This window comes from Coregonus lavaretus (assembly GCF_964263955.1).
Source record: "Coregonus lavaretus genome assembly, chromosome: 3".
Lineage (NCBI taxonomy): Eukaryota > Metazoa > Chordata > Actinopteri > Salmoniformes > Salmonidae > Coregonus > Coregonus lavaretus.
In genome coordinates this window covers 78,045,464-78,064,323 of record NC_139990.1, presented here as the reverse complement: position 1 = coordinate 78,064,323, position 18,860 = coordinate 78,045,464, and the positions used below count along the sequence as shown (strand labels likewise).

Below are 18,860 nucleotides of genomic sequence, written 5' to 3'. Positions count from 1 at the left end.
GGTCCAAAAAAAACTAAACCTGCCCCCCAGGACCAAGTTTGGTAACCCCTGGCTTAGATGACGTAGGTATCTACCCCCCCCCCACACACAGTTGGCTGACTCTCCGCTGTAGATGGCTGTCAGTCGGTTGCTAGCCAGCTAACTTACCATTGACAACGGTAACGTTCAAATACTATTTTTTAGCAAGACATCCACAATACCAAAATGGATCAACAGTTTGAGGACATAGATTCGTCGGGGCAGTGGCAAAACCTTTACAATGTAAGTTGGGCATTCATTGTGTTCTTTTTGGTTGCTAACGTTAGGTAGCTAAATTGACTAACTAGCTATCTGCCGGTTACTAGCTAGCAATTATGCACATTATCCATCATACTAGCCCAAACTATGTCCTTTTAACCGTATATTGAATGGATAATGTTGGTCAAACTGGTGTTCATCCTGAAAAATAAACTGATACGCTTTACAGGAAAAGACTCAGACTTCCGGAAAACGTGCATCAACATTAGCTGGCTAGCCTGTTTCTGAGAAGTCGCAAAGACTTCCTGAAATAATATGTGCGCATGTGTTGCTAATGCCATATCTAGGAAACTGGGCGGATTACAATGAAGTGGATGTCCAGAACACTAACGTTAGTTAATAACCTATAAATACCTACTCGGCCACAAGGAACACATAGTCCTGTTTTCTAATTCTGGTTTTTGAGTGTTATAGCTAATGTTTGATTTATTTATTTTTCATACATTTACATGCACTCTAGTAGTCCATGAGCCAGTCGGGCTCACTAGGGCCGACGATGTCTGTGATTTGTTTCAAGGTTTATATCCCTAGCAGTGGCGGCTCCTGAAAAAATTCTCAGGAGGGGCAATTTTTCTGATGATTTAGGTGACCTACACACATTTTTAAAAAGATATGTCCAGCAACAACATGAAGACAGGGGCAGCATATAAGTCAATACCAGAAGCATTTATTGACTGATCTCAAAAGTGTTGGCTTACAAAAGCAAAATAAGTTATCACAGTAAAAATAACCAAGGGTGTTCTTTCACATTCCTCAACACTGCATAAACAATATGTATGGCTTTGTAAAAATGAACAACCATATTCTGGCCAATTGTATAGATTTGTAAATATGAACAACCATATTCTGGCCAATTGTATAGATTTGTAAAAATGAACATGAACAGATTTTTTATTTTTTTGAATGGCAGTACCTTTCAAACATGTCTGCTTGCAGTAAGGTAGCACTCACAAGGTGGCCAGAGAAAGATAACCTTTCTTTGGTGTGATCCAGGATGGTGTTGCAGACCTCTTCAGACAGCCTCTGCTTCTCCTCTTCTCTCAAAGCTGTTCTGGGTCTTTTGGCTCCTGTTGCTTCTTGCAGCTGCTGTTGAGAGGAGTCCCTGAAGGCAAACAGACCAATGTGTTTGTTGGCTTTGTACAGTATTGTTGTCTATGTGATGCACAGGTATATGCAATGTATCCATGTATAGTACAAATACTTCAGTTCCACTTAAAATGGGCAGGGATGCATAAAGTCTTTAGTGTTTAAGTTAGCCTTTGTGTCTCACATAGCCTGGATGTTCAGCACAGTATACAGTGGTGCTCATAAGCTTATGATCCCATGCTAAAGTTGACTAAAAAGAGGAATAAAAAAGAAAAGAAAATTGGTGTCCTTAAAGGTTGGATTTTCCAACTTTTTTAATTAAGTCATTAAGATCAATTTCCAAAAGATGATTTTTTTATTTTTTTATTCCTCTTTTTAGTCAGCTTTAGAATGTGTTCATACACTTATGAGCACCACTGTACAGTACACATAGTATATAAAATAAGATAGATTACACCACTGGCCATATATAATGACAATAATGTAATTTCAAACACAAATGCAGTCTCCTTTCATGCATACATTTTCAAATAAAGCTCTGCTTTGAGAAAGATCGAATGATATTGTTTAATCTTTATCTTACCTTATGGCCTGCACACTGCTTGCGAAGCTGTCGAGGGCACGTTTGATAAAGACAGCATCGATGTCCTTATTCTGTAGCTTCTGGTACGGTGGGCTGGTCAAATGAACCCAATGAACCCGTCCGGATGGCTTCAAAACATTCTATGAGGTCGTCTCGATTCTCGTAGACAGTGTTCACGACTCTGCTGTTGCTAACCTCATCGTTGTGGCGGCGGACAGCTAGCCTGTATCCCTCATCCAGTTGAGTGGCAATATTCACTCTCACCAAAGCAGACAATCTCAAACAGCTATCAATGTGGGTCTTTGACAGCTCATTTTTCTTAATCTTTTCTGAAAGATGGTGCATGTCGGTTACACCAGTCGCTGTCCAAGCGTTGCTGTCTGCCGTTCATGGTTACGTTACGTTACGTATGACGAAAGCGCGTAAGTGCAAGCCCTCAGACACCCATAGAGAATGTATTGAAAGCTCCGAAATTTGAAAAAAAAATATTTTACATTAGAGGCTATGAGAGACTTCTGGGCGATTTTCAACCTGACTGAAATCGCCCCAAAACGGGCGGGGACATTTGAAGCACGACTTTAGCCTGATTGGACATTTAGTGGCTGGCAGATCAGACGTGAACACTGAACTACTGTTGCCATTATATAATTGATTAGAAAAAAAATCCCTTCCTTTTCCCGTTTGGCAGTGCGTCGCCCATATCGCCCTATTGAACACACCGCCCATGATCCCTAGAGTTGAAAAATGTGTGCTAGCAGTGCAGCAATGGTAGTTGTATGTAGTCACAGTTTGTTTCATGCCATTATCTATGCATAGTCACTTTAATAACTCTACCTACAGTCGTGGTCAAAAGTATTGGTCTCCTCAAAGTTCGCTGCTTCAGTGTAATGAGATTTTTGTCAGATGTTACTATGGTATACTGAAGTATAATTACAAGCATTCCATAAGTGTCAAAGGCTTTTATTGACAATTACATTACGTTTATGCAAAGAGTCAATATTTGCAGTGTTGACCCTTCTTTTTCAAGACCTCTGCAATCCGCCCTGGCATGCTGTCAATTAACTTCTGGGCCTCATCCTGACTGATGGCAGCCTATTTTTGCATAATCAATGCTTGGAGTTTGTCAGAATTTGTGGGTTTTTGTTTGTCCACCTTCCTCTTGAGGATCGACCACAAGTTCTCAATGGGATTAAGGTCTGGGGAGTTTCCTGGCCATGGACATTTCAATGTTTTGTTCCCCGAGCCACTTAGTTATCACTTTTGCCTTATTGCAAGGTGCTCCATCATGCTAGAAAAGGAATACAGCTTCATTTAGACTAACTACGTGTAATGGTTTGTTGCTCTCATCATCAGGTGAAAATGTGTTGGCATTCCTATGGAATTTTACATTGTAATGTATATGGCAAGTTTCTAGTCTTCTGTTTTATGAAAACAGTTAATAGGATAACATAATATATCATTGTAATCCCCTCACATCCATGACTATTCACATATCCATTTTACACGTTTGAAGATGAAATGTTGCCATTATCTTCAGAAATCAGCGATTCAGACTGCTTTTTGGGCACATTTTTACCACAATTATGTGAATAATTGAACATGATTATATATCTGGCACACCTGGCTCATGTGGTTGTGTATTCTACATAGGATAGACAGTTATAGTAGTTCTAGGCTAGGGACAGGGATATAGATTATATTCAGGGTTATAGTAGAGGTTCTAGGCTAGGGACAGGGATATAGTAGAGGTTCTAGGCTAGGGACAGGGATATAGATTATAGGCAGGGTTATAGAGGTGAGCTGACCTAGCTAATTAGTTAGGTAGTGTGTAGCCAGAAACTGAAGATCTCGTACAACGCTGTGTACTACTTTCTTCACAGAACAGCGCAAACTGGCTCTAACCAGAATAGAAAGAGGAGTGGGAGGACCCGGTGCACAACTGAGCAAGAGGACAAATACATTAGTGTCTAGTTTGAGAAACAGACGCCTCACAGGTCCTCAACTGGCAGCTTCATTAAATAGTACCCGCAAAACACCAATCTCAACGTCAACAGTGAAGAGGCGACTCCAGGATGCTGACCTTCTAGGCAGAGTTATAATAATAATAATAATAATAATAATAATAATAATAATATAATATGCCATTTAGCAGACGCTTTTATCCAAAGCGACTTACAGTCATGCGTGCATACATTTTTTTTTTGTGTATGGGTGGTCCCGGGGATCGAACCCACTACCTTGGCGTTACAAGCGCCGTGCTCTACCAGCTGAGCTACAGAGTTGCAAAGAAAAAGCCATATCTCAGACTGGCCAATAAAAAGAAAATATTAAGATGGGCAAAAGAACACACACTGGACAGAGGAAGATTGGAAAAAAGTGTTATGGACAGACGAATCGAAGTTTGAGGTGTTTGGATCACAAAGAAGAACATTTGTGAGATGCAGACCAAATGAAAAGATGCTGGAGGAGTGCTTGATGCCACCTGTCAAGCATGGTGGAGTCAATCAAATCAAATCAAATTGTATTTGCCACATGCACTGAATACAACAGGTGTAGACATTACAGTTAAATGCTTACTTACAAGCCCTTAACCAACAATGCAGTTAAAAATTAGAAAATAAATAGTAAAATAAAAAAGTGTTAAGTAAAAAAAATGAAAGCAAATAACTAAAGAGCAGCAGCGAAGTAAAATAACAGTAGGGAGCCTATATACAGGGGGGTACCGGTACAGAGTCAGTGTGCGGGGGCACGGCTAGTTGAGTTAATATGTACATGTGGGTAGAGTTAAAGTGACTATGCATAAATAATAAACAGAGTAGCAGCAGTGTAAAAGAGGGGGGTGGGGTGGGGGGGCAGTGCAAATAGTCTGGGTAGCCATGATTAGCTGTTCAGGAGTCTTATGGCTTGGGGTAGAAGCTGTTGAGAAGCTTTTTGGACCTAGACTTGGCGCTCTGGTACTGCTTGCCGTGCGGTAGCAGAGAGAACAGTCTGACTAGGGTGGCTGGAGTCTTGAACAATTTTTAGGGCCTTCCTCTGACACCGCCTGGTATAGAGGTCCTGGATGGCAGGAAGCTTGGCCCCAGTGATGTACTGGGCCGTACGCACTACCCTCTGTAGTGCCTTGCGGTCGGAGGCCGAGCAGTTGCCATACCAGGCGGTGATGCAACCAGTCAGGATGCTCTCGATGGTGCAGCTGTATAACTTTTTGAGGATCTGAGGACCCATGCCAAATCTTTTCAGTCTCCTGAGGGGGAATAGGCTTTGTCGTGCCCTCTTCACGACTGTCTTGATGTGTTTGGACCATGATAGTTTGTTGGTGATGTGGACACCAAGGAACTTGAAGCTCTCAACCTGTTCCACTACAGCCCCATCGATGAGAATGGGGGCGTGCTCAGTCCTCTTTTTTTCCCTGTAGTCCACAATCATCTCAAATGTGATGGTCTGGGGGTGCTTTGGTGGTGGTAAAGTGGGAGATTTGTACAAGGTAAAAGGGATCTTGAAGAAGGAAGGCTATCACTCCATTTTGCAATGCCATGCCACATCCTGTGGACGGCGCTTGATTGGAGCCAATTTCCTCCTACAACAGGACAATGACCCAAAGCACAGCTCCAAACTATGCAATAACTATTTAGGGAAGAAGCAGTCAGCTGGTATTCTGTCTATAATGGAATGGCCAGCACAGTCACCGGATCTCAACCCTATTGAGCTGTTGTGGGAGCAGCTTGACCATATGTAAGAAGTGCCCATCAAGCCAATCCAACTTGTGGGAGGTGCTTCAGGAAGCATGGGGTGAAATCACTTCAGATTACTTCAACAAATTGACAACTAGAATGCCAAAGGTCTGCAAGGCTGTAATTGCTGCAAATGGAGGATTATTTGACGAAAGCAAAGTTTGAAAGACACAATTATTATTTCAATTAAAAGTCATTATTTCTAAACTTGTCAATGACTACATTTCCTATTCATTTTGCTATATTTCCTATTCAAACTCATTTCATGTATGTTTTCATGGAAAATAAGGAAATTTCTAAGTGACCCCTAACTTTTGAACAGTAGTGTATAGCCAGTAGTAAGCTGACCTAGCTAATTAGTTAGGTAGTGTATAGCCAGTAGCCAGTAGTAAGCTGACCTAGCTAATTAGTTAGGTAGTGTATAGCCAGTTGTAAGCTGACCTAGCTAATTAGTTAGGTAGTGTATAGCCAGTAGCCAGTAGTAAGCTGACCTAGCTAATTAGTTAGGTAGTGTGTAGCCAGTAGTAAGCCGACCTAGCTAATTAGTTAGGTAGTGTATACCCAGTAGTAAGCTGACCTAGCTAATTAGTTAGGTAGTGTATACCCAGTAGCCAGTAGCAAGCTGACCTAGCTAATTAGTTAGGTAGTGTATAGCCAGTAGTAAGCTGACCTTGCTAATTAGTTAGGTAGTGTATAGCCAGTAGCCAGTAGTAAGCTGACCTAGCTAATTAGTTAGGTAGTGTATAGCCAGTTGTAAGCTGACCTAGCTAATTAGTTAGGTAGGGTATAGCCAGTAGCCAGTAGTAAGCTGACCTAGCTAATTAGTTAGGTAGTGTATAGCCAGTTGTAAGCTGACCTAGCTAATTAGTTAGGTAGTGTATAGCCAGTAGCCAGTAGTAAGCTGACCTAGCTAATTAGTTAGGTAGTGTGTAGCCAGTAGTAAGCCGACCTAGCTAATTAGTTAGGTAGTGTATACCCAGTAGTAAGCTGACCTAGCTAATTAGTTAGGTAGTGTATACCCAGTAGCCAGTAGCAAGCTGACCTAGCTAATTAGTTAGGTAGTGTATAGCCAGTAGTAAGCTGACCTTGCTAATTAGTTAGGTAGTGTATAGCCAGTAGCCAGTAGTAAGCTGACCTAGCTAATTAGTTAGGTAGTGTATAGCCAGTTGTAAGCTGACCTAGCTAATTAGTTAGGTAGGGTATAGCCAGTAGCCAGTAGTAAGCTGACCTAGCTAATTAGTTAGGTAGTGTGTAGCCAGTAGTAAGCCGACCTAGCTAATTAGTTAGGTAGTGTATACCCAGTAGTAAGCTGACCTAGCTAATTAGATAGGTAGTGTATACCCAGTAGCCAGTAGTAAGCTGACCTAGCTAATTAGTTAGGTAGTGTATACCCAGTAGTAAGCTGACCTAGCTAATTAGTTAGGTAGTGTATAGCCAGTAGCCAGGAGTAAGCCTTTCTCAGAAGTTGATAGCTTGTTTGTTAGTGCTGCAACTGCAGATGTCTGCTGCTAGTTGCTGTTGATCTGTACACAGTTTAATGATAATCATATTCACAGTCACTGACTGGTATTTGTTCTCATGCTTTCTCAGGAAATCCGAAACCAAGCCAGTGAATATTCATACAAAATGGCAAAACTTCCAGAGAATCGGAATCTAAACCGATATAGAGATGTCAGCCCCTGTAAGTATTTTGTCTAACTATAATTTATGAAGTACCCTACACTAGTCATCATTGTGATGAATACTTGCACCTCGACGATTATCAATAGTTTTAATTTACACATTTAAATATATTTGTCTCTGGTTACAGATGATCACAGTCGTGTTAAACTTGAACATTCTGAAAATGACTACATCAATGCTAGTTTAGTCGTGGTGGAGGAAGCCCAAAGAACCTATATTCTATCCCAGGTAAGTGCAGACAAGTAGCTCAGACTTTCATTCATTATGTACTGATCATGTAAATTAGACTTTCACAAAACATGTACTAATGATTATGGATCTACATTTGAGGATTGGTCTGTGTTTTAAGTTGGTGAATAAGCAGTGTGTTGTGTTTTCTCCCAAAGGGACCCCTGAGGAACACCTGTGGTCACTTCTGGTTGATGATCTGGGAGCAGAACTCCAAAGCCGTTATAATGCTGAACAGAATCATAGAGAAGGGATCTGTAAGTAGCCTACATAAATGTTATAATGCTGAACAGAATCCTAGAGAAGGCATCTGTAACTACAGTACATTGGCATCCCTCTCTGACAGACAAGCCTATGCATTAGGTTTACACCACACTCTAGGCCACACAACCAAGTGTGGACCAACACACCGCTGTTCATTGTATCTCTGTCCAGGGTACTGTGATCATCATGCACAAATAGACCATGTAGCTACCGTAGCTAGTTAGCCATCCCATCAGGCGTTCAGGTTGGGCTAATCACTAATGTATTGTCCCCCAACAGGAGAAGTGTGCTCAGTACTGGCCCACAGCTGAGGAACACCAGTTGTGTTACACTGACACCGGGTTTGTTGTGACGCTGGTGAAAGAAGAGGACAAGTCCTACTACATCATACGAGTGCTGGAGCTGAGGAATACAGAGGTGAGCACTGCTTCTCCATTGACTCTGTGTGATGAAGTTGTTGTTAGCACAGTCACTGTATTAAAATGACATTCCTTCTCCAGACAGGACAAACCAGAGAGATATACCACTTTCACTACACCACCTGGCCTGACTTTGGCGTCCCAGAATCCCCGGCGTCCTTCCTCAACTTCCTGGTCAAGGTGCGGGAGTCTGGCTCATTGGGGGCGGAGCATGGGCCCGCCGTGGTCCACTGCAGCGCTGGGATTGGACGCTCGGGGACCTTCTCATTGGTTGACACGTGTCTCATCCTGGTAATATCAATACTTCCTGTTTTACGTTCTAATTGAATGCCCTACTTGGTATGAAACCAGACTAGCGTCCTGTTCAGGGGGTGTACTTGGACATGAAGCTTGCTCACGCTACAGACACAGGAGATTCTGTCTCGGACAAGGCTTGCTACTTGGTATTTAAGATCAGCTCCTGGTCAAACTGTATTTCTCACCTGTGTCTCCAGTCTAAATTCACTGTTCAGCATTATGTAGACCAGGCAGTCTTCACTTGTCACTGATGTTGAAGGTGAAGTCATACTCTCTCTCCTGTCTAGATGGACACTCACTGTAACTCTCTCTTTCTCCTGTCTAGATGGACACTCACTGTAACTCTCTCTCAATTCAGTTCAATTTAAGGGCTTTATTGGCATTTGAAATGTATGTTAACATTGCCAAAGCAAGTGAAGTAGATAATAAACAAAAGTGAAATAAACAATAAAAATTAACAGTAAACATTACACTCAGAAGTTCCAAAAGAATAAAGACATTTCAAATGTCATTATGTCTATATACAGTGTTGTAATGATGTACAAATAGTTAAAGTACAAAAAGGGAAAATAAATAAACATAAAAATAGGTTGTATTTACAATGGTGTTTTTTCTTCACTGGTTGCTATTTTCTCATGGCAACAGGTCACAAATCTTGCTGCTGTGATGGCACACTGTGGTATTTCACCCAATAGATATGAGAGTTTATCAAAATTGGGTTTGTCTTCAAATTCTTTGTGGATCTGTGTAATCTGAGGGAAATATGTGTCTCTAATATGGTCATACATTTGGCAGGAGGTTAGGAAGTGCAGCTCAGTTTCCACCTCATTTTGTGGGCAGTGTGCACATAGCCTGTCTTCTCTTGAGAGCCAGATCTGCCTACGGCGGCCTTTCTCAATAGCAAGGCTATGCTCACTGAGTCTACATAGTCAAAGCTTTCCTTAAGTTTGGGTCAGTCACAGTGGTCAGGTATTCTGCCACTGTGTACTCTCTGTTTAGGGCCAAATAGCATTCTAGTTTGCGCTGTTTTTTTGTTAATTCTTTCCAATGTGTCAAGTAATTATCTTTTTGTTTTCTCATGATTTGGTTGGGTCTAATTGTGTTGCTGTCCTGGGGCTCTATGGGGTCTGTTTGTGTTTGTGAACAGAGCCCCAGGACCAGCTTACTTAGGGGACTCTTCTCCAGGTTCCTCTCTCTGTAGGTGATGGCTTTGTTATGGAAGGTTTGGGAATCGCTTCCTTTTAAATGGTTATAGAATTTAACGGCTCTTTTCTGGATTTTGATAATTAGCGGTAATTGGCCTAATTCTGCTCTGCATGCATTATTTGGTGTTTTTTGTTGTACACGGAGATGTACACTCACTGTAACTCTCTCTCTCTCTCTCTCCTGTCTAGATGGACACTCACTGTAACTCTCTCTCTCTCTCTCTCTCTCTCTCTCCCTCTCGGCTAGATGGACACTCACTGTAACTCTCTCTCTCTCTCCCATCTAGATGGACACTCACTGTAACTCTCTCTCTCTTTCTCTCGGCTAGATGGACACTCACTGTAACTCTCTCTCTCTCTCTCCCTCCCTCTCGGCTAGATGGACACTCACTGTAACTCTCTCTCTCTCTCCCATCTAGATGGACATTCACTTTAACTCTCTCTTTCTCCCTCTCCTGTCTAGATGGACCCTCACTGTAACTCTCTCTCTCTCGGCTAGATGGACACTCACAGTAACTCTCTCTCTCCTGTCTAGATGGATAAGAGGAAGGACCCTTTGTCGGTGGACATCCAGAGGGTTCTGCTGGACATGAGGGAGTACAGGATGGGTCTGATCCAGACTCCTGACCAGCTACGCTTCTCCTACAGGGCAGTCCTGGAGGGAGCCAAGTACATCGTGGGAGACTGCTCTGCACACACTGTAACTAGTGTAAGGGATGAGTACTGTGTCAATGTGAAACTATTTGGGGGGGGGGGGTTGTGACTCCTCTGTACAGGGTCATGCTGTATGGGAGGGAAGAGTACTGTCAGTGTGAAATTAGACATTAGCAGAACTGTGACTTTCTTCATTGAGGGACAATATGTGCTCACTCCTTGCCACACAATGTGCTACGCCTATGCAGTGAGGGGAAAAAAGTATTTGATCCCCTGCTGATTTTGTACGTTTGGCCACTGACAAAGAAATGATCAGTCTTACATTTTAATGGTAGGTTTATTTGAACAGTGAGAGACAGAAAAACAACAAAAAAATCCAGAAAAACGCATGTCAAAAATGTTATAAATTGATTTGCATTTTAATGAGGGAAATAAGTATTTGACCCCCTCTCAATCAGAAAGATTTCTGGCTCCCAGGTGTCTTTTGTACAGGTAACGAGCTGAGATTAGGAGCACACTCTCCTAATCAATCAATCAGATTCCAAACTCTTCACCATGGCCAAGACCAAAGAGCTCTCCAAGGATGTCAGGGACAAGATTGTAGACCTACACAAGGCTGGAATGGGCTACAAGACCATCGCCAAGCAGCTTGGTGAGAAGGTGACAACAGTTGGTGCGATTATTCGCAAATGGAATTAACACAAAACAACTGTCAATCTCCCTCGGCCTGGGGCTCCATGCAAGATCTCACCTCGTGGAGTTGCAATTATCATGAGAACGGTGAGGAATCAGCCCAAAACTACACGGGAGGATCTTGTCAATGATCTCAAGGCAGCTGGGACCATAGTCACCAAGAAAACAATTGGTAACACACTACGCCGTGAAGGACTGAAATCCTGCAGCACCCGCAAGGTCCCCCTGCTCAAGGAAGCACATATACAGGGCCGTCTGAAGTTTGCCAATGAACATCTGAATGATTCAGAGGAGAACTGGGTGAAAGAGTTGTGGTCAGATGAGACCAAAATTGAGCTCTTTGGCATCAACTCAACTCGCCGTGTTTGGAGGAGGAGGAATGCTGCCTATGACCCCAAGAACACCATCCCCACCATCAAACATGGAGGTGGAAACATTATGCTTTGGGGGTGTTTTTCTGCTAAGGGGACAGGACAACTTCACCGCATCAAAGGGACGATGGACGGGGCCATGTACCGTCAAATCTTGGGTGAGAACCTCCTTCCCTCAGCCAGGGCATTGAAAATGGGTCGTGGATGGGTATTCCAGCATGACAATGACCCAAAACACACGGCCAAGGCAACAAAGGAGTGGCTCAAGAAGAAGGACATTATGGTCCTGGAGTGGCCTAGCCAGTCTCCAGACCTTAATCCCATAGAAAATCTGTGGAGGGAGCTGAAGGTTCGAGTTGCCAAACGTCAGCCTCAAAACCTTAATGACTTGGAGAAGATCTGTAAAGAGGAGTGGGACAAAATCCCTCCTGAGATGTGTGCAAACCTGGTGGCCAACTACAAGAAACGTCTGACCTCTGATTGCCAACAAGGGTTTTACCACCAAGTACTAAGTCATGTTTTGCAGAGGGGTCAAATACAGTGGGGAAAAAAAGTATTTAGTCAGCCACCAATTGTGCAAGTTCTCCCACTTAAAAAGATGAGAGGCCTGTAATTTTCATCATAGGTACACGTCAACTATGACAGACAAAATGAGAAGAAAAATCCAGAAAATCACATTGTAGGATTTTTAATGAATTTATTTGCAAATTATGGTGGAAAATAAGTATTTGGTCAATAACAAAAGTTTCTCAATACTTTGTTATATACCCTTTGTTGGCAATGACACAGGTCAAACGTTTTCTGTAAGTCTTCACAAGGTTTTCACACACTGTTGCTGGTATTTTGGCCCATTCCTCCATGCAGATCTCCTCTAGAGCAGTGATGTTTTGGGACTGTCGCTGGGCAACACAGACTTTCAACTCCTTCCAAAGATTTTCTATGGGGTTGAGATCTGGAGACTGGCTAGGCCACTCCAGGACCTTGAGATGCTTCTTACGAAGCCACTCCTTCGTTGCCCGGGCGGTGTGTTTGGGATCATTGTCATGCTGAAAGACCCAGCCACATTTCATCTTCAATGCCCTTGCTGATGGAAGGAGGTTTTCACTCAAAATCTCACGATACATGGCCCCATTCATTCTTTCCTTTACACGGATCAGTCGTCCTGGTCCCTTTGCAGAAAAACAGCCCCAAAGCACGATGTTTCCACCCCCATGCTTCACAGTAGGTATGGTATTCTTTTGGATGCAACTCAGCATTCTTTGTCCTCCAAACACGACGAGTTGAGTTTTTACCAAAAAGTTATATTCTGGTTTCATCTGACCATATGACATTCTCCCAATCCTCTTCTGGATCATCCAAATGCACTCTAGCAAACTTCAGACGGGCCTGGACATGTACTGGCTTAAGCAGGGGGACACGTCTGGCACTGCAGGATTTGAGTCCCTGGCGGCGTAGTGTGTTACTGATGGTAGGCTTTGTTACTTTGGTCCCAGCTCTCTGCAGGTCATTCACTAGGTCCCCCCGTGTGGTTCTGGGATTTTTGCTCACCGTTCTTGTGATCATTTTGACCCCACATGGTGAGATCTTGCGTGGAGCCCCAGATCGAGGGAGATTATCAGTGGTCTTGTATGTCTTCCATTTCCTAATAATTGCTCCCACAGTTGATTTCTTCAAACCAAGCTGCTTACCTATTGCAGATTGTCTTCCCAGCCTGGTGCAGGTCTACAATTTTGTTTCTGGTGTCCTTTGACAGCTCTTTGGTCTTGGCCATAGTGGAGTTTGGAGTGTGACTGTTTGAGGTTGTGGACAGGTGTCTTTTATACTGATAACAAGTTCAAACAGGTGCCATTAATACAGGTAACGAGTGGAGGACAGAGGAGCCTCTTAAAGAAGAAGTTACAGGTCTGTGAGAACCAGAAATCTTGCTTGTTTGTAGGTGACCAAATACTTATTTTCCACCATAATTTGCAAATAAATTCATTAAAAATCCTACAATGTGATTTTCTGGATTTTTTTTTTTCTTCTCAATTTGTCTGTCATAGTTGACGTGTACCTATGATGAAAATTACAGGCCTCTCTCATCTTTTTAAGTGGGAGAACTTGCACAATTGGTGGCTAACTAAATACTTTTTTCCCCCACTGTACTTATTTCCCTCATTTAAAATGCAAATCAATTTATAACATTTTTGACATGCGTTTTTCTGGATTTTTTTGTTGTTATTCTGTCTCTCACTGTTCAAATAAACCTACCATTAAAATTATAGACTGATCATGTCTTTGTCAGTGGGCAAACGTACAAAATCAGCAGGGGATCAAATACTTTTTTCCCTAACTGTATCCAAACATGAGGGTTTGTACTGCCTTATAGTAACATGAAGAGAATCAATGAAGACCTCTGTATTCCAGCCTCTTTCAGTCCGTCTGTCTGTCCGTCTGTATGAGGAGCTGTTGGTCATTAAGTACTGGTCTGTCTGTCTCTACAGAGCCATGTTGATCATTATGTACTGGTCTGTCTGTCTGTCTCTACAGAGCCATGTTGATCATTATGTACTGGTCTGTCTGTCTGTCTCTACAGAACCATGTTGATCATTATGTACTGGTCTGTCTGTCTGTCTCTACAGAGCCATGTTGATCATTATGTACTGGTCTGTCTGTCTCTACAGAGCCATGTTGATAATTATGTACTGGTCTGTCTGTCTCTACAGAGCCATGTTGATAATTATGTACTGGTCTGTCTGTCTGTCTCTACAGAGCCATGTTGATCATTATGTACTGGTCTGTCTGTCTGTCTCTACAGAGCCATGTTGATCATTAAGTACTGGTCTGTCTGTCTCCACAGAGCCAGTGGAGAGATCTGTCCAGAGAGGACCGAGAGACAGTGTGTGAGTCGCCCCCTGCCCCCCCTCCCAGGTGTCTCCCCGCCCCCCCTCCACCCCCACCACGGCCTTTAGACACCCCTGCCCCCCCGTCCCCCAGTCGGCCCTCAGACAAGCCCAACGGCCAGCCGCTGCCCTGTGTGGAGCCTGAGGCTGTGGCGTTGTCCAGAGAGGACGGGACATCAGGAGACGGGCCAGATCCAGACAGCTACAGCTCAGAGAAGGACCGGGCGGAGGTGACGAGGTCAGTTCCCCTCAGGGTGTATTCCTCTCTACTGGTTCTTTCTATTGTGTTGCTGCTTTCTGTCTGCTTAACTCCTACTGAAGTTGGCTGTAGGCCTTTAGTACTGGGCAGACTGTTTAGATGGCATTCAATTAGGACCCATCCAGACTCGCATTCAATTAGGACACATCCAGACTCATCCAGACTCGTATGTTTAGATGGCATTCAATTAGGACCCCTCCAGACTGGCATGTTTAGATGGCATTCAATTAGGACCCCTCCAGACTGGCATGTTTAGATGGCATTCAATTAGGACCCCTCCAGACTGGCATGTTTAGATGGCATTCAATTAGGATCCCTCCAGACTGGCATGTTTAGATGGCATTCAATTAGGATCCCTCCAGACTGGCATGTTTAGATGGCATTCAATTAGGACCCCTCCAGACTGGCATGTTTAGATGGCATTCAATTAGGACCCCTCCAGACTTCTGTAACCATGTAATGAAACCCTCATGTTATTCCAGTCTGAGGAGGAGACACAGGGAGGAGCGGATCGCCAGCACGGCCCAGAAGCTGCACCTAATGAAACAGAGACTGACGGACACAGAGAGGCAGAGAGAGCGCTGGCTGTACTGGAGGCCTATCCTGCTCAACGTGGGGGCTGGAGCTGCCGTGGCCTTGGGTCTAATGGTGGTTTGGTTCTTCTCCCAGTGATACCCCCCTCTCTCTGTCTGAGCTGCCGTGGCCTTGGGTCTAATGGTGGTTCTTCTCCCAGTGATACCCCCTCCCCCTCTCTCTGTCTGACACACTGACTCACTCTTCTTTGTTGCACCAGTACCTGGGACACGGAACCCTCTCTCTCTCTTAGGGACATTCTCATGGTCTGTCTGTGCATAACAGGGATATTTATTTCTACAGGTCAACCAGGGTTGGGGTTAATTCCATTTCGATTCCTGTCAATTCAGGAAGTACACTGAAATTCCAATCCTTTTCAATTATGAACATTTTGAGTTTGGTTTACTTTCGGAATTGACTGGGAATTTTAAATGGAATTGAGCCCAACCCTGGTGAAAACGTCAGAGCGCTAGATGAATCCTCCCAGTGTATATTTAGATTGATGTTAAAGATCTTCCTGGTAAGACGTTCTCTCAGGATCTTGGTGCTCCAGTTAGCAGCACCTGATGAATGTACTGTAGGCAAACATATGGAGCAGCAGCATAAATGACATACTAAAGGCTCAGTACTTCACATTTACTTTTCTTCCATTCTTTATATCATTTTAAAGGTCAGATTGATTGATTTGATGTACATATTTTGACATGAAGCATTTCAAAGGCTGTGTTTTGACCTTTTGATCCTCCCATAGAGCTCACAGTGCAACAGGAACATAGAGGTCAGGGGTATAACAGTAGAGCTGTTCTCTAACCAACAACATAATTTGCTCCTCATAATGCTCATGGTGCATGCTTTGATATGTTTTCCAGACCAGACATGGTTCTTCCACTGTGTCAGCAGGGCAGGGCAAGGACCAGACAGAGTTTGATCTGAACGCTTTCGGTCAAGTGCTCTATTGATCGTTCAAACACGAATCAATTCATACATTTTCTTTAAAATATGTACAGAACAAACGGATATCACATTTACATAAGTATTCAGACCCTTTACTCAGTACTTTTGTTCAAGCACCTTTGGCAGCGATTACAGCATAGAGTCTTCTTGGGTATGAAGCTACAAGCTTGGCACACCTGTATTTGGGGAGTTTATCCCATTCTTCTCTGCAGATGCCCTCAAGCTCTGTCAGATTGGATGGGGAGCGTTGCTGCACAGCTATATTCATGTCTCCAGAGATGTTCGATTGTGTTCAAGTCCGGGCTCTGGCTGGGCCACTCAAGGAAATTCGGAGACTTGTCCCGAAGCCACTCCTGCGTTGTCTTGGCTGTGTGCTTAGGGTCGTTATCCTGTTGGAAGGTGAACCTTCGCCCCAGTCTGAGGTCCTGAGCACTCTGGAGAAGGTTTTCATCAAGGATCTCTCTCTACTTTGCTCCGTTCATCTTTCCCTCGATCCTGACTAGTCTCCCAGTCCCTGCCACTGAAAAACATCCCCACAGCATGATGCTGCCACCACCATGCTTCACTGTAGGGATGGTGCCAGGTTTCCTCCAGACGTGACGCTTGGCATTCAGGCCAAAGAGTTCAATCTTGTTTCATTAGACCAGAGAATCTTGTTTCTCGTGGTCAGAGTCTTTAGGTGCCTTTTGGCAAACTCCAAGCGGGCTGTCATGGGCCTTTTACTGAGGAGTGGCTTCTGTCTGGCCACTCTACCATAAAGGCCTGATTGGTGGAGCGCTGCAGAGATGGTTGTCCTTCTGGAAGGTTCACCCATCTCCACAAAGGAACTATAGAGCTCTGTCACAGTGACCATCGGGTTCTTGGTCACTTCCTTGACCAGGGCCCTTCTCCCCCGATTGCTCAGTTTGGCCGGGCGGCCAGCTCTAGGAAGAGTCTTGGTGGTTCCAAACTTCTTCCATTTAAGAATGATGGAGGCCACTGTGTTCTTGGGATCTTCAATGCTGTAGACATTTTTTTTTATACCCTTCCCCAGATCTGAGCCTTGACACAATCCTGTCTCGGAGCTCTACGGACAATTCCTTCGACCTCATGGCTTGGTCTTTGTTCTGACATGCACAGTCAACTGTGGGACCTTCATATAGACAGGTGTGTGCCTTTTTCAAATCATGTCCAATCAATTGAATTTACCACAGGTGGACTCCCAAGTTGTAGAAACATCTCAAGGATGATCAATGGAAACAGGAAGCACCTGAGCTCAATTTAGAAGTCTCATATCAAAGGATCTGACTACTTATCTAAATAAGGTATTTCTGTTTTTTATTTTTAATAAATTTGCAAAAATGTCTAACAACCTGTTTGTGCTTTGTCATTATGGGGTATTGTATGTAGACTGCTGAGGATGTTTTATTTATTTTATCCATTTTAGAATAAGGCTGTAACGTAACCAAGTGGAAAAAGTCAAGGGGTCTGAATACTTTCCGAAGGCACTGTATCTACCAACCCACTGGCTGGGTTAGGTTCTACTGGCAGCTGATCCATAGTAAGGATGTCTCTCCTGATTTGACTTTTCACTTAGCTAGTTTGTGAAAAGTCTGCTTATGAGGTTCTATTTGATATGACAAGCTTTGGTAACCTGGGGTTGTTTTATTTAGTTGTTCTTATTCATCTGATTCAGAATGTATTTTCTGTTGAGTCTAGAGCAGCTGGCTGACTTGCTGACTGGCTGACTGACTTGCTGGCTGACTGACTTGCTGGCTGACTGACTGACTTGCTGGCTGACTGGCTGGCTGACTGACTGACTGACTTGCTGGCTGACTGTCTGGCTGACTAGCTGGCTGACTGACTTGCTGGCTGACTGACTTGCTGGCTGACTGACTTGCTGGCTGACTAGCTGGCTGACTGACTAGCTGGCTGACTGGCTGTCTGACTGACTTGCTGACTGGCTGACTGACTTGCTGGCTGACTGACTAGATGGCTGACTGACTTGCTGGCTGGCTGACTAGATGGCTGACTGACTTGCTGGCTGACTGACTTGCTGGCTGACTGACTTGCTGGCTGACTGATTGGCTGGCTGACTGGCTGGCTGACTTGCTGGCTGGCTAACTTGCTGGCTGGCTAACTTGCTGGCTGACTTGCTGGCTGGCTGATGCCCAGCAGACAATAAGGAGAAGTGATGTATAACAGTAGTCTTGGTCTCTGTTGCAGTATGGATAGAGAAACTCCTCTGTGTGAGTTAATGTCAGAAATGAGCCTGTCATATCAGCTTATATATCAGAGGGACCAATTTAAAAAAAAAAAAAGTGTTATGTTAGTAGTGCAATTCACAGGTTTAGTCAAAGCACCTGCCAGTCGGTGCTAAGTAAATGAATTAATATGTTGTTGAAAGAAAGAAAGCAAACTAGGTGACAATATGATGTGGATGTATCTTTTAGTTTGTTGCTTTAAAACCCATACTTGAATGTGCCTTTAAAATAATCCCATGGTTAGCTTCCATAGTAACATGATAGGGAATTGAACATGTTGTTTGCTAGTAGGACAGTGTGGCAGAGTTGAGTTCATACACCCTGAATGGTCATTGTCCTGTATACTGTTGATCAAAACAGTGTGGCTAACTAAAGTCTGAATGTTGGTTGTATGGCCCACAGTTGCATACCAAATGTGTTGTTAGCATGGACTAACCT

The 18,860-nt window shown here is 43.6% G+C and overlaps 1 protein-coding gene across 1 annotated transcript; it reads left to right on the top strand.

Moving 5' to 3' along the window:
• Nucleotides 1-83: 83 nt before the first annotated feature.
• Nucleotides 84-17,525, top strand: LOC311112195 (tyrosine-protein phosphatase non-receptor type 2-like). The gene is made up of 9 exons (XM_084155220.1): nt 84-261; nt 7,288-7,378; nt 7,508-7,608; nt 7,767-7,865; nt 8,152-8,289; nt 8,373-8,582; nt 10,329-10,502; nt 14,351-14,631; nt 15,135-17,525. Exons 1-9 carry the CDS (start codon nt 205-207, stop codon nt 15,322-15,324), a joined length of 1,341 nt encoding a protein of 446 aa, XP_084011346.1. The 5' UTR covers nt 84-204; the 3' UTR covers nt 15,325-17,525.
• Nucleotides 17,526-18,860: the final 1,335 nt, after the last annotated feature.

What these genes read in the sequence shown, in the direction of transcription:
- LOC311112195 (XM_084155220.1), top strand. Translation starts at nt 205, where the DNA reads ATGGATCAACAGTTTGAGGACATAGATTCGTCGGGGCAGTGGCAAAAC. An exon ending in GAACCTATATTCTATCCCAG is followed by an intron (nt 7,609 to 7,766) that starts GTAAGTGCAGAC and finishes TTTCTCCCAAAG; the next exon opens with GGACCCCTGAGGAACACCTG. An exon ending in TTGACACGTGTCTCATCCTG is followed by an intron (nt 8,583 to 10,328) that starts GTAATATCAATA and finishes TCTCCTGTCTAG; the next exon opens with ATGGATAAGAGGAAGGACCC.